At 39.9% G+C, this 16,123-nt stretch overlaps 1 protein-coding gene, 1 long non-coding RNA gene and 1 pseudogene across 2 annotated transcripts; 1 reads left to right on the top strand and 2 right to left on the bottom strand.

Moving 5' to 3' along the window:
- The first annotated feature begins 763 nt into the window (after window positions 1-763).
- LOC120492455 (uncharacterized) lies at window positions 764-6,395 on the top strand. The gene is made up of 5 exons (XR_016148066.1): window positions 764-1,069; window positions 1,354-1,535; window positions 3,833-3,951; window positions 4,876-5,176; window positions 5,316-6,395. It is a non-coding gene; the product is annotated as an uncharacterized LOC120492455 (long non-coding RNA).
- Window positions 2,676-8,825, bottom strand: LOC120491811 (uncharacterized). Its single transcript, XM_039689785.2, is given in 12 exon segments — window positions 2,676-3,827; window positions 3,830-3,883; window positions 3,886-3,963; window positions 5,018-5,197; window positions 5,293-5,674; window positions 5,852-5,902; window positions 6,027-6,121; window positions 6,860-7,204; window positions 7,288-7,497; window positions 7,738-7,833; window positions 7,927-8,004; window positions 8,256-8,825. Coding segments are annotated over 12 exon segments (1,674 nt in total). The 5' UTR covers window positions 8,284-8,825; the 3' UTR covers window positions 2,676-3,750.
- A 2,287-nt stretch (window positions 8,826-11,112) lies between these two features.
- Window positions 11,113-11,232, bottom strand: LOC120491909 (5S ribosomal RNA; annotated as a pseudogene).
- Window positions 11,233-16,123: the final 4,891 nt, after the last annotated feature.

The following is a 16,123-nucleotide window of genomic DNA, read 5'->3' as shown; positions in this document are numbered from 1 at the left end:
AATAATAATAATGATAAAAAAACATTTTAACATTCCTGTAATCTGTGCTGTTGTAAAAACAATCTCTAATATAGTATTAAGCAACCAATCATTGAGCGCCGTTGAGCAGGCTGCTTTATCAACCCACCAATCAGATGGCCCCATTGACTGACCGTGTCAAATGCATCATCGGAGTGACAAGCGTAAACAATCACTACTATCATCAGTGGACTGAGATCGGGGACAGCAAACAAGAGGTAAATTCCGTATATTCTCCAGTATATTCATATAAATGCTTTCTAACAGTTTTTTTCTGCAGGGATTTACGTGCAGTAATTATAACGTAACTGTTAAAGTTTTAAAAGCATTAATAGGGAAAATATAATCGCGCATCTACTAACATGAATCGTAAACTGCAGAATCGTATTATTTATAGTCTTTGTAATGTTTTACTAAAAAGTAAATGCTCTGAAAATACCCAAACACAATCATTAGGATTACTATCCAAATACAGGTAACGTCAGATGTTACTTGCGCTATAGGTCAGCAGTTTGTCCTGTTGGAATTGACTACATACTGTACATTTAAATAGTTAAATAGGCCTGTTTTGTCCAGCTATCCTCTCCACTAATCTAAACTTTTTTGTCTCATAGTAACTGATAAGCCATTAACAGTCAATAACATGTTAAAACACGGAAAACACAAGGCAAGCAAAAATATAGTCTAAAATGATAAAACCATTACCTTTTGAACTTTCAGCTAATCACATTAAATATCACATTAAAAGTTAAATCAGATAACATCCATAAAGATTGCAGTACTTGTGTAGTATTTTTTTTAGCTATTATCTAAGCAAGCATGTTACGGTGATGGAAAGGGGCTATTGATTAAATGAAATTGTTCTGCCCCTCTTTGTGTTGCATTAGAGACATCTAGTGGTGTAAATTTATATTGCATTTGAGTTCTCATATTTAATCCCTCCTCTCTTGCCGTTGTTTTTGCCTGTGTGCTACTGACTCTGATCTACTGAGAGGTCACGCAGCAGTTACTCTTTTCTCTTTGCCTTGGTAGTTTTTGAAGGTCTAAGTCTGTAAGTATTTCTGTAAAAAGTATATCTACTTTGCTATATTCTTTGTGTATTGTCCGTTCCGTTTTAGCATAATATGTATGTTGTATTAATAGATGCTAATCGCGATTAGCATTTCTCCATAGACATCCATGTTAATGTTAGCTTAAATGCTAACTAGTCCTGCAAGTCTCTTTATAATGACTAATTTTTCTTATGGGATAGCTATATATGTTAGACTTGAGTTGCATATTCATGTATATTTATATATGGGCAGTTTGTAATGCCATGTTGTTATGTTTTCACAGTTTTACAAAATTGGAAAGATCCTTACTAAAGGCCTCTCTGTACTCCGGTTTCCTGGGTCTTTATTTAATGGGTCTTATGTTAGCTATCTGCTACGCTAACCCATCAAAGCAAGAGCAGAATAGAAATGAAAATGTTTTCCAGCATCTGTGGCTGTAGTACATCAAGATCCTCGCCACTACAGGTCAGGCATGCCCAAACAATCGACTGTTTCTGTCAAGTCAATAATTTTCTGTGTGTGTGCTTTATGGGCTTTTTAACCTGTCTAGTTCCTTTTGTAAGTGAACATCCCAGTCTGACGGATCCCTGCCTCTATGAACATAAAACTTTTGTATGTGGTTGGGTGTTGATTCATGATTCAAAATCATTTTAAGATGCTGTAGTGCCGTTTTTTTTTCTTCCACGCAACAGACAAGGAGATTTTGAGGTATCTTTCACGCAGAAGTTCTTTATTGCGTCGCTGTAGCCTTCTCAAAGATAGTCTGACTTAAAAAAACTTTACACTACAATTTATACATTTCAAAGAGGGCGGGATTACATAAAGGTGGAGACACTGAAACAAAGCAAATGTAAATGATTCAGCTAGTTACCCGAGTTCATCAGCACACCAGTTATTGGGAGCCTTGAGATGCTCATCCAATCAGTTTGACTAGAGTGGTTAAACCTTTACCATTATCATAGAGACAAAAGCAGAGCTGTATCTTGAACTAAATGGCCAGGAAGTGCATAAAGACAACAGCTAATGTGTGACACCTGGAATGCTTGGCTTAATCTTCTTGGCCTGTATACAGGTAAACACTGTATCCATTTTTCAGTTAAAAATACTGTTAAACCTTTATGAAACATATAATAAATTTGTATTCCTTCAATGCTGAAAAACCGGACACCAGCCAGTCGTCTCACCTCCCCCACTAAAATCACCAATGCAACAGATAACTAGTGTGTCCCGGCTTTATGCAGTTATTATTGCAGTTATGAGAGAGAGGAAGAGAGAGAGAGAGAGAGAGATGTTGAAATAATGACACAGACAAGCATGTACGTCAATATTATTATTTATTTATTAATTAAATTCGTTTTAAATAATTCGTTCATTCTTGTTTTCTATAATTGACAGGAGATAACCCAATAAATAAAACACACAAAAGTCTTTTAGGCCTTAAAATTATTTATTTGTTATATTATCTGGAATAATTAAGAAAATCTGTGCAGCAGGACTATCAGTTTATTTATATAGCCTATTCAGTTTAATTTTCTATTTAGCCTATTATTGGACTACATACTTTATTTATTCAAATTAAACTGTATGTCAAGTCTATTTATATAGCAAATATATATGTATGTCAAGTCAAGTCTATTTATATAGCAAATATATTTATGTATATATATATTTATATATATTGGTCATTTAATTTGAATATCCCCAACTGAGCAAGCCAAAGGCAACAGTGGCAAGGAACCGAAAAACTCCATCAAGTGACCCGATGGTGTCCTAAAACTCCATCAGATGACCCGATGGAGAAAAAAAAACCTTGGGAGAACCCAGGCTCAGTCGGGGGCCAGTTCTCCTCTGGCGTTTATGAACTAGAGGCCAAATTTCTTTTTCGTTTTCTTGCAAGAAAGAGCCGAGTTGAGCGGACACAACTTTTTCTAATGTTTTTGACATAAATGGAAGATTTGAGATGGGTCTGTAATTTGCTCGGTTATTTAAGTCTAATTGCGGTTTCTTAATAAGAGGTTTTATAACTGCCAGCTTGAACGTTCTTGGAACATGACCTAAAGATAAAGACGAGTTAATAATATTAAGAAGAGGCTCTTCCACTATAGGTAATACTTCTTTCAATAGTTGGTACAGAATCTAATAAACATGTTGTTGTTTTAGATGAAGTGATAAGTTTATTTAACTCTTTTTGTTCTAATGGTTGTAAAGCATTATTATTGTTCTTGCGGGGTGATAATTGCGGCTGAATTATAAGGCGCGAGCAAAGATTGAGAGATTACGATTGTGATTTTGTTGCTTTCCATTTTCTCTGTGAAGAAGTTCATGAAATCATTACTGCTAAACTGTAACGGGATATTTTGTTCAGGTGTCGTCTGTTTATTTGTTAGTCTAGCCACGGTGTTAAATAAAAACCTTGGATTATTTCTGTTGTTTTCTATTTATTTGCTGAGGTACTCAGCCCTTAGAACGTTCTCAACCAATCAGAATCAAGCATTCAACAGCCCTGTAGTATAAATACTGTATATATATATATTGATACTACAGGGCTGTTGAATACATACTTACCAAAGGAAAAAAAAGGAAATCTAAATAACAATACAAAAAAATAAAATAATAAAATAATTTTACAAAATCTTAAATGTTTTAAATATTACACCCCTAATAAATCAAGATTACTTGTCTAGCCTTGACTTTTAAAATCAAAACAAAATTGACTTTTTAAAACAAAGCAAATGTGTGTGTGATGACTTGATGACTTCCAGTCTTGCCGTGTCTCGTGTTCTCGCTCAGACGTGGACAGGCTCTGAGTTTCTGTCAGGTTGCGGTTGGACTTCAGTCTTCGGTCGAGTCTCGAGCTCAAGTCTTCCACCAAGGACAGCAAGTATGTCATTTCCTATTCAATAGAAAAATGATATGAACAACTCAAACTCATGAATGATTTTTACAGCAGAACTGAATTCTGTTTGCATCCCTGATTCTGTTATTTTCCTGTTTATTACCATGAAGCTGCTTTGAAACAATCTGTATTGTATATAGTGCTACATAAATGAAGGTGACTTGACTAGACTATAACAAGAACATTACAATAAACACAAATGTGAAAATCTCACTACAAATAATCTCGATTTTAAGAGAAAAGATAATAATCCTCCTCTGTCTGTTACACTTCCTCACACCTGAAACTGATCGAGTGAATCTGCTGAACTTCTTCAATCTACAGTAGATCATTAGGCATCCATTTATGCTGTAACATCTGCTCTAACGTCGGGCGTTTAGTTGGATCCCGGGCTAGACACTGGCTAATCAGATCCCTGCACTCTGTACACATTTGAATAAGGAGAGAGCTGGTTAGTTGGCATCTACGAAACAGCATTTAAAAAATGATTGTAAAACACACTGTAAAAAGTGTCTAATCTTTAATCCTTTAAAAGTGAAGTATGTAGTTTCTGCAACACTAGTGGCACTGAGCAGAATAAATGACAAAATAAAGCATATTTTCAAAAAAGCTTGCAAAGGCCCCTTCCGAGCATCGCCTCTTCCCCAACTTAAACATCACAAACACAGCTCTTACTGGTTCTTGTAAAGTATGTTTCAGGTCCAACATATTAGGGGCAGCTTTAGCTGTTGCAAATGTGCATTTCTGAACGGGTGCATGATGATGCTGTACGGTATTGAAGCGTTCTTTGTAGCGCGTAGCATCACAATGCTCTGTTCACTTTGACATGGTCATGACCTGTTTAATCTTTGAAAATGTCGTGAATTTTGGCTTTCACTTCTGTAACTAAAGCTGCATTTCTTTTCCCAGGGCTACAGTTTCCACACCCAAAACTCTCGCTATACGTTGAGCTGTATATACAAAATATTACATACTTCACCTTTAACTGTTTCTGGTCAAAGCCTTTGCTTTATGTGTGTGTTTATCAATGTTATCGATATTACTCACTCACCTTTGGATAAGTTGGAGTTCTGAAATGTGAATTTGGCTTGTGAGATTTCCGCTCTGTTACAAAATGGACGGCATGCGTTCGTCATCTTGTACAGCAACACTCCTAGAGACCAGACGTTTGCTGGGACGGCGTGGAACCGAGGTTCTGCCAAGACTTCAGGTGGGCAGTGGTCCTGTATTCCTGTAAGCAAGACATTTGCACATTGTTGAGCTTTTTTTTCTTTAAAGCATCAAATAATTAGTAAGTCACTACATTCACGCTCCTAAAATGCTCACCGATGTATATTTTGCTCTCGTAGCCGTCACTACTGAACAGCTGACCGCATCCAAAGTCGATCAGCTTCAGGCCTAAGGAGTGTTTCTTTATCAGGAAATTCTCTGCATGGATGTCATTATGGAAAACACCATGCTCGATGCAGTGTTGCACTGCCAGCACAGCCTGCTGCATGATGACCCGTGCTGCTGGTTCATACACTCGAGGATTACGAGTGATGAAGTCCAGCAAGCTCTCACAGGGATCAGGATACTCCATAACCAGAGTGAATGTTTTAGGATCTTCAAACCAGTCGTACAGTTGGATGACGAAGGGGCTAATGGGTTCTCGCCTCATCATTAGCAGCAGCGCCACTTCTGTAACGAGAGGTTCGGGATGCCCAGGCTAGAGAAAAGTAGCAGACAGAAGGTTAACTGCGTAAAAATCTGGAGAAAACATCATTTTAAAATCTTTTTGGATCCGTTCAAAAGAGCCTTTTCACTAATGCTTTCTACGGGTGTATTAACTACAGTAATCTGCACATAAACAACTAAACACACATTCAGGTTTTAGCCAACTTACAATATTCAGATAGCGATCATTGTCAACCTTACGCATCCGCTTGATGGCAACCTGCAAAAAAACAAAACATGTAAGAACCTGACATTGCACTAAGTATTAAACCATCTGTAAATTGTTGTAAATATGTTTTGATGCATGCAAGAGCAAAATGTTTGTACAATTCGGTAAGATTTACCTTTTTGCCATCAAATCTGCGTGTTGCATTGAACACTCTGCCAAATCCTCCAGATCCAATCATCTGTCCCATGTTATAGAGACACTCAAAGGACTCTGTAAAACAAACAGAAAAATATCAGCTTGCTGGATCCGTTGTTTTAAATATCAGCGCTGGTTGTGTCGAGAAAATAATGGGAAACGGGAAACAAGACTTTAGTGTTATTTTTCTTGATGAAAATACTGTTTAAAAAACATCCATTTCCAGGCTTCACTTGGCCGACTCTGGCACATGTGGCTCAGTTCTGATAATGGCAAAGATCATATGGGCCTCATCTTAACATATATTAAATATAACATATTGAAATAAACATTGATTTTATTAAATGCACAGCAATGTCTAACCGACTTTTTGACTATTTTGAGGTTATTTGACAATTCAAGTCGCAAATCAGAATTGCTGTTTGATCATATGCTGTCTGAGAAGCGGCTTTCTGTGTGTGTGTTTCAGGTGTGTGTCAGACAGCGCAAGTACCATCGAGTTCATGCCTTATTGAGAATGATTTGCTAACGTTCCCATTAATTAAGAAAGCGTTATTTCTAAATGTTCCCTAAACGCAACGTATTTCACAAATTTTTCTTCTTTAAAGGAACATTCTGTATTTTATCATTTTACATATGAGAATGTTACTTTAAATGTTCTCCTACGTGAACGTTCAATTAAAATATTTCTTAAAAAAATTAAAAAATCTGTCAGTGAAATTTTGCAGAGCAATAGTAAATGTGAGCGGACGTTAACGTTAAAAACGACAAAATCTGAAGATTTTACACTGACCAGCCTTATTTCAGTCTCACCTGTGGAGCTCTTCTTCACTGGAGAATCCTCCATGGCACCCTGAGCAGTTCGGCCATTCGTCTCTGTCTCTGTCGGCTCGACAGGAATTTGACCTGGCAGTGGAGGGTACAGAAACCCTTCGAGGCTTTCGGACCCGGACAAAGAGCACTTGCTGCTCTGTTGGCTTCGGCTATCCAAAAAACCACTCCACCGCCATTCAACGACGTACGAGCCTCGGCTGCTAAGGCTTAACCACTCTCCACAGAACCTCCTCTCTACAATGTCCTTAGAGAGGGACAAAGATGATGATGACGTGATTCCCACAGACGAATCTGTGGAAGCCGTTCTCAAGGATCTGGAGCGACCTGAGTTTGAAAAATTTCAGATATTTAATTTCCTCTCATTATTTTCATTATCATAATGTTGGAGAAATAATGCCGATATTTACCATGATTGGGCTTGACGCCGGAGTGATCTGGTGCAGGGGATGAAGGCTCAGGAACAGGCTTTGGCTCCAGATCTGGTGGAGGGACAAAGGGCTCCACATCATCCACAGCACAACTGAGGCAACAGCAGTGGAAATACCTCTTCGTAGCCTTCCACACCCTGTTGAGGAAACAACCAATTCCTTTCCTCTCCCTGCATTCTCTAGGTTTTTCTGAAAGGAAGAAAAACAAATAAAAAAACTATTAGAAACAGAAATAGAAAATAATTTGCATTATGGGAATGTTAATTTTGAATGGTCTCTGAATGTTCTGAAAATGTTACACAAATGTGCAATTTTGAACAATTTGAATAATCAATGGCAGTCATCACATCAAATTTTTACTTTATTATTTTTCAAATCAGTCAGAGATGGAGACTGAGCCATAACATCTTCATTAAAGCATATTCTGACCTCTGCCAGAGCGTTTAGATGCAGTGGACGACGGACGTCCATCATCTGGCCTCTGCTGGCTGCCGCTCTGCCCCGCTTTCTTCCCGTGAGCCTGACCTGTGGACACAGAAACAGAAAACTCAGAAGACTGAGGTGTTAAATCTCCAGAAAGCTCCTGGATCTGTGTCGGGTCTGGCAGCGGATCCTCACCACGGTCATCAGAAGCGGGTCTGCAAACCTCCTGACCAGCCGTCTGAGAGAAAGCAGTTCTCCGGGGTCTGGAGCGGCCTGAGGGTGGAATATATTTCACACATCACATAGTTAGTAATGTTTTAATAATAATCCTTCATCAATGTCAGTGGTCAATTACAAATTGTTACAATTCTTGAAATGTTGATTTCATCTGCAAGGAATCCAATGCGATATGTGATCACTTTGCTGGGGAATCACCTCGCACAATTTCCATCACATATTACCGTATTAAATCATTGTACAACATCACCATAACATACCATAAACCAAAAAACTAAAGCCCTCACCTCCTCTTCCACCTATCCTGTGAACCATGATCACTGCAAGGAAAAAAACAAGAAGTTAGCCTACAAAATACAATACAAAACAATACTCAGAAAAACTCCTGTAAAACTAAAAAAAAAAAATAAAAAAAAAGAATTAAAAAGTAAATAAAACTATTCTAAATCAGAAAAGAACAATAAAATAAAGGAAGCTATAATCAGAAATTATATGAAATCTTTAAAAAAGCTTAAAAACTCTATAAAGGATATATCCTCCGATGATGTCGTTGTAGAATAAAGTCTTCTTTCAGGAAACAGCTTCAAAATCTCGCAGAAAATACTCTGGAAAAGTCTGTATATTCGCCTCGTCTCTCAATCAACAGAAAGCGATCGGAATTCGAGTCAAAATATGTAGTGAGATTTCATAACACGCGTTGCCATGGCAACTAAAATGCGCATCCATCGTATGAACGCACATTTTGCTATAAAATAATAAAAGGCTTTGCTATTTCACAGAAAAAAATTTTTTACAGCTTTTTTATGTGCTCTCCATAGTAACTATACTTTTCTAATTCTTTCAAAACCACAGAAAAAAATAAGTTTATAAATGTTAATAATGTTGTGCCTTATTTTTCAGACTTTTCTCATTTACAAAAAACATATAGCCTATAATGTTATTGCAACGAAAAAAATACACAATAGCTTTTGAAGTATCACTTCTTGTTCTTTGTATATTAACTGGACTGCAGCTCAGTGTGTCCATGATGACATTGTTTGGAATGTACGCAGGTTACTTAATTTGTTTTAATGTATAGTTTAAATGACAAGTTCAATATTAATATATTGAACTGCATATAAATAATTAAAACATAGTTAATTAAATAAACGAAGAAAATATATTGAATGGACTGTAATAAAATAGCATATATTAAGTCATCGGTTTTATTTTATTTATTTATTTATTTATTTATTTATTTTTCTAAAGAATTAGAAAACTAAATAGTTACTATTATGGAGAGCAGAAACCACACCATAATAACCATAATAATAATAATGATAAAAAACATTTTAACATTCCTGTAATCTGTGCTGTTGTAAAAACAATCTCTAATATAGTATGAAGCACACACGTCATTACTTTAACATTATATAACAGAAAATCACAATTTTCTTATTTTAGATGATCTTTCAGTTTTCACTTTAGTTAGCCTTTTTACTTTGTAAAATCCAAACGCAAGAGGGCAGAATAGCATCATATACTGCACTCATTTTTGGAAAAAATGGAAGATTAAAAAAAATCTTAAATAGTCAATTATTTTACAGTCATACCCTTAATAACAAAATGTTGTTGTTGTTGTTTTTTTTTTTTTTTTTGTCATGCCAATAAAGCTTTCTGAATTTAATTGAAAGAAATAAACTCGATCGCCTCCTGGAGGAGAAAGGAAGAATGACGAGGCTGAGCTTTTCCTTTGCTGCACTCACAGCAGACAAAAGCCAGAGAGAAAGCAAAATGTAAGAAAAGAAATCGCATTTGAAAGGATAAAGGCAAAATTCTGAAGTGAATGATCTGAGTGGTGAAGATGAAGCAAAAGCTTACAGCACCTGGTAGGCCTGCCGTTGAGCAAGTTGAGTCGCTCAATCAACCAATCATTGAGCGCCGTTGAGCAAGTTGAGTCGCTCAATCAACCAATCATTGAGCGCCGTTGTGCAGGCTGCTTCCTCAACCCACCAATCAGATGGCCTCATTGACTGATCGGAGTGACAAGAGTAAACAATCACTACTATCATCAGTGGACTGAGATCGGTGACAGCAAACAAGAGGTAAATTCCGTATATTCTCCATTATATTCATATGCTTTCTAACAGTTCTTTTTCTGCATGGATTTACGTGCAGTAATTACAAAGTTATTAACTGTCAAAGTTTTAAAAGCATTAACGTTAATAGGGAAAATATAATCGCGCATATACTAACATGAATAGTAAACTGGAGTAATTATGTATAGTCTTTGTAATGTTTTACTAAAAAAGTAAATGCTTTGAAAATACCCAAACACAACCAGGGCTGGGCATTAGGATTACTATCCAAATACAGGTAACGTTAGATGTTACCTATGACTAGTAACGCTATAGGTCACCAGTTTGTCCTGTTGGAATTGACTACATACTGTACATTTAAATAGTTTAATAGGCCTGTTTTGTCCAGCTATCCTCTCCACTAATCTAAACTATTTTGTCTCATAGTAACTGATAAGCCATTAACAGTCAATAACATGTTAAAACACTGAAAACACAAGGCAAGCAAAAATATAGTCTAAAATGATAAAACCATTACCTTTTGAACTTTCAGCTAATCACATTAAATATCACATTAAAAGGTAAATCAGATAACATCCATAAAGATTACAGTACTTTTTTTATTATTATTTCACACCTTTTTACTTCTAAGCAATAGTAATAGCAGTACTGTTACTTGTGTACATGTTTTGCATCTCCTGGTCTTCCAGCGTTTAGTCCCCTGTGCAGTTTGGAAAGAAGAAACTAATCTGAATCTGTTTCTGTTTTATAACAACAGATAAAAAGCATGGATTTGGCGGGACACAAGTGCAGTGTATGTGACAGGAGTTTCTCAGTGAAGTCCAACCTGACTCGGCACATGCAGCTTCATGGTCCGAAGGAACATGTGTGTGAAGTGTGTGGGAAAAGCTTCTCACTGAAACAGCAGCTGAGCAGCCACCAAAAACAGCACCTGTACCCATGCATCCGTCTGTACAGGCAGGGAGAGGCCAAGCTGCAGTGTACGGATGCAGCTAAGAGTGTGGCAATGGGCCCCAGCAAAGCAACAAGGACTTGGAGGGGTCATGGGCCGGTATTAGGCGCACTCTCCTCTAAGTCATGGGCCATTCCCAGGCGGTCTCCCATCCAAGTACTAACCAGGCCCGACCCTGCTTAGCTTCCGAGATCGGATGAGATCGGGCGTGTTCAGGGTGGTATGGCCGTAAGCGAGAGTCTCAGCCTGTAGAGAGATATTTAATGAAGGACACCAACAGTAGAAGCAGCACCCCTACACATGACGGACCGCACTGACACACGTCCCGAGCTGCAGAAACAGACCCCTGTCCCCCTCAAGTGTTTTCAAGACTTTTTTTCAAAAAATATTCTGTAAAGTGTAATAAGTAAAGTGAAAACTGAAAGAAAGCTGAGAAATAAGAAAACTAGAAATTAAAAATAATATCTATCTATCTATCTATCTATCTATCTATCTATCTATCTATCTATCTATCTATCTATCTATCTATCTATCTATCTATCTATCTATCTATCTATCTATCTATCTATCTATGCAGGCTACACAACCAAAACAATATAAATAATAATAAAAATAAATAAAATAATAAAAGGCTTTGCTATTTCACAAAATTTTTAATGTTTTATGGAGAAACAGTTTTAACAGCCGTTTTATGTGCTCTCCATAATAGTAACTATATAGTTATCTAATTATTTCAAAAAATGTCTTAGTAAGATGATATTTTACAGTAATGCCTAGTTTTACCATTTTTATTGTCATTTCAAAACATTCAATTCAATATACATTTATTTGTAAAACGCTTTTCACAACACATCCCTTCAAAATGCACAAGTCTACATTACAATTGAGAGTGATCTGTTATCAGAGGTAACAGTCTAAGTTATGTATTTCAGAAATGTGCATACACCAAATCACAGTAAGCTAAAAAGTTTTTAATTTAAATAATGTAATAATTTAATGCAGAAACAATGAGTTCTTTGAAGTAATGAAAACTTGTTTGTTAACAAATAATAATATGGGTCGTCTCTTCACAGGCTGGCAATCTTCACAGGAGTTGAGTATCTGAAGTCTTCGCAGGAGTTGGGTCGTCTCTTCACAGGAGTTGGGTCGTCTCTTCGCAGGAGTTGGGTCGTCTCTTCACAGGAGTTGGGCATCTGAAGTCTTCGCAGGAGTTGGGTCGTCTTCTCGCAGGAGTTGGGTCGTCTCTTCGCAGGAGTTGGGTCGTCTCTTCACAGGCTGCCAATCTTCACAGGAGTTGAGTATCTGAAGTCTTCGCAGGAGTTGGGTCGTCTCTTCACAGGAGTTGGGTCGTCTCTTCGCAGGAGTTGGGTCGTCTCTTCACAGGAGTTGGGCATCTGAAGTCTTCGCAGGAGTTGGGTCGTCTTCTCGCAGGAGTTGGGTCGTCTCTTCGCAGGAGTTGGGTCGTCTCTTCACAGGAGTTGGGTCGTCTCTTCGCAGGAGTTGGGTCGTCTCTTCACAGGAGTTGGGTCGTCTCTTCACAGGCTGGCAATCTTCACAGGAGTTGGGCATCTGAAGTGTTCGCAGAAGTTGGGTCGTCTTCTCGCAGGAGTTGGGTCGTCTCTTCACAGGAGTTGGGCATCTGAAGTCTTCGCAGGAGTTGGGTCGTCTTCTCGCAGGAGTTGGGTCGTCTCTTCACAGGAGTTGGGTCGTCTCTTCGCAGGAGTTGGGTCGTCTCTTCACAGGAGTTGGGCATCTGAAGTCTTCGCAGGAGTTGGGTCGTCTTCTCGCAGGAGTTGGGTCGTCTCTTCACAGGAGTTGGGTCGTCTCTTCACAGGAGTTGGGTCGTCTCTTCACAGGAGTTGGGCATCTGAAGTGTTCGCAGAAGTTGGGTCGTCTCTTCACAGGAGTTGGGTCGTCTCTTCGCAGGAGTTGGGTCGTCTCTTCGCATGAGTTGGGTCGTCTCTTCACAGGCTGGCAATCTTCACAGGAGTTGGGCATCTGAAGTGTTCGCAGAAGTTGGGTCGTCTCTTCACAGGAGTTGGGTCGTCTCTTCGCAGGAGTTGGGTCGTCTCTTCACAGGAGTTGGGTCGTCTCTTCACAGGCTGGCAATCTTCACAGGAGTTGGGCATCTGAAGTGTTCGCAGAAGTTGGGTCGTCTTCTCGCAGAAATTGGGTCGTCTCTTCACAGGAGTTGGGTCGTCTCTTCGCAGGAGTTGGGTCGTCTCTTCACAGGAGTTGGGCATCTGAAGTCTTCGCAGGAGTTGGGTCGTCTTCTCGCAGGAGTTGGGTCGTCTCTTCACAGGAGTTGGGTCGTCTCTTCACAGGAGTTGGGCATCTGAAGTGTTCGCAGAAGTTGGGTCGTCTCTTCACAGGAGTTGGGTCGTCTCTTCGCAGGAGTTGGGTCGTCTCTTCGCATGAGTTGGGTCGTCTCTTCACAGGCTGGCAATCTTCACAGGAGTTGGGCATCTGAAGAGTTCGCAGAAGTTGGGTCGTCTCTTCACAGGAGTTGGGTCGTCTCTTCGCAGGAGTTGGGTCGTCTCTTCACAGGAGTTGGGTCGTCTCTTCACAGGCTGGCAATCTTCACAGGAGTTGGGCATCTGAAGTGTTCGCAGAAGTTGGGTCGTCTTCTCGCAGAAATTGGGTCGTCTCTTCACAGGAGTTGGGTCGTCTCTTCGCAGGAGTTGGGTCGTCTCTTCACAGGAGTTGGGTCGTCTCTTCACAGGAGTTGGGTCGTCTCTTCACAGGAGTTGGGTCGTCTCTTCACAGGAGTTGGGTCGTCTCTTCACAGGAGTTGGGTCGTCTCTTCACAGGAGTTGGGTCGTCTCTTCACAGGCTGCCAATCTTCACAGGAGTTGGGCATCTGAAGTCTTCGCAGGAGTTGGGTCGTCTCTTCACAGGAGTTGGGTCGTCTCTTCGCAGGAGTTGGGTCGTCTCTTCGCAGGAGTTGGGTCGTCTCTTCACAGGCTGGCAATCTTCACAGGAGTTGGGCATCTGAAGTGTTCGCAGAAGTTGGGTCGTCTTCTCGCAGGAGTTGGGTCGTCTCTTCACAGGAGTTGGGTCGTCTCTTCACAGGAGTTGGGTCGTCTCTTCGCAGGAGTTGGGTCGTCTCTTCGCAGGAGTTGGGTCGTCTCTTCACAGGAGTTGGGTCGTCTCTTCACAGGCTGCCAATCTTCACAGGAGTTGGGCATCTGAAGTCTTCGCAGGAGTTGGGTCGTCTCTTCACAGGAGTTGGGTCGTCTCTTCGCAGGAGTTGGGTCGTCTCTTCGCAGGAGTTGGGTCGTCTCTTCACAGGCTGGCAATCTTCACAGGAGTTGGGCATCTGAAGTGTTCGCAGAAGTTGGGTCGTCTTCTCGCAGGAGTTGGGTCGTCTCTTCACAGGAGTTGGGTCGTCTCTTCGCAGGAGTTGGGTCGTCTCTTCACAGGAGTTGGGTCGTCTCTTCACAGGAGTTGGGTCGTCTCTTCACAGGAGTTGGGTCATCTCTTCACAGGAGTTGGGTCGTCTCTTCGCAGGAGTTGGGTCGTCTCTTCACAGGAGTTGGGTCGTCTCTTCACAGGCTGCCAATCTTCACAGGAGTTGGGCATCTGAAGTCTTCGCAGGAGTTGGGTCGTCTCTTCGCAGGAGTTGGGTCGTCTCTTCACAGGAGTTGGGTCGTCTCTTCACAGGCTGGCAATCTTCACAGGAGTTGGGCATCTGAAGTGTTCGCAGAAGTTGGGTCATCTTCTCGCAGGAGTTGGGTCGTCTCTTCACAGGAGTTGGGTCGTCTCTTCGCAGGAGTTGGGTCGTCTCTTCACAGGAGTTGGGTCGTCTCTTCACAGGCTGGCAATCTTCACAGGAGTTGGGCATCTGAAGTGTTCGCAGAAGGTGGGTCGTCTTCTCGCAGGAGTTGGGTCGTCTCTTCGCAGGAGTTGGGTCGTCTCTTCACAGGAGTTGGGTCGTCTCTTCACAGGAGTTGGGTCGTCTCTTCACAGGCTGGCAATCTTCACAGGAGTTGGGCATCTGAAGTGTTCGCAGAAGGTGGGTCGTCTTCTCGCAGGAGTTGGGGAGCTTTAAGTCTTTGCAGGAGTTGGGTCATCTCTTCACAGGTGTTGGGCATCTGAAGTCTTCATTAGAGGCTGGATCCTAACTAAAGCTGACTCACTCTCTAGAGTCTAGTTACTCAGGATGGGTATTCCAAGATAAAACAGAAAAGCAAATAGAAAATAATGAGCGTAGCTGCTTTTCATAACAATAAGCAAGGATAATCATGTGCACATGATCTGATATAACAGTATATATGTAGGAGATCCATTATGTGAATGCTAGACAAAAGAGATCTGAGCTCCGGACATTATCAGGAAGGCTCCTCCAGAGTTTAGGAGCCAAACGTGAAAACACTCTCCCTCCTTTAGTGGACTTAGATATTCGAGGTACTATCAAAAGACCAGAGTCGTGTGATCTTAAAGAGCGTGATGGATTGTAAGGCGATAGAAGATTAGTTAAATACACAGGAGCTCATTTAGGGCCTTATAGGTCAGTAGCAATACTTTCTATTTGATGTGGAACTTAATAGATCACCAGTCTAGAGATGATAATATTGTTATATGATCATATTTTCTTGACCTAGTAAGATCTCTAGCGGCTGCATTTTGGACTAATTGTAGCTTGTTTATCAAGGATGCAGGACAACCAATTAGTAATGCATTACAGTAACTAACTTTAATATATAATTTATATAGAAATTGCTGATTATCCAATATTTTATATCTTAAACACACTCTGGCAACTTTGATAATTTAGAGAATTAATCTGAATTAATCTAAAATTAAAGTGGCAGCATATACATATATTGAGAAGAGCTGAGGGCCTAACACAGATCCTTGCGGCACTCCATAATTTACTGACGTTATCTTCAATAATTACCTTCGGTAATGGTCTGATAGTTACAGAACGATTTAAACCAGCTTAATGCCTGTCCCTGAACACCAGTGTGTATCTATCTAAGAGTATTTTATGATCTATAGTGTCAGATGCTGCACTAAGATCAAGTAAAGCTAGTATTGAGATATAGCCTTGGTCAGAAGCTAGAAGCCATCATTTTCATACATATCATTACAGTAATTTGCAAAAAGGAGCAGTAGTACTTTT

Source organism: Pimephales promelas, chromosome 20 (assembly GCF_988280905.1).
Source record: "Pimephales promelas chromosome 20, fPimPro1.hap1.1, whole genome shotgun sequence".
Lineage (NCBI taxonomy): Eukaryota > Metazoa > Chordata > Actinopteri > Cypriniformes > Leuciscidae > Pimephales > Pimephales promelas.
Note: the sequence above shows the minus strand (reverse complement) of the source record. Positions and strands in the feature narration are given on the sequence as shown.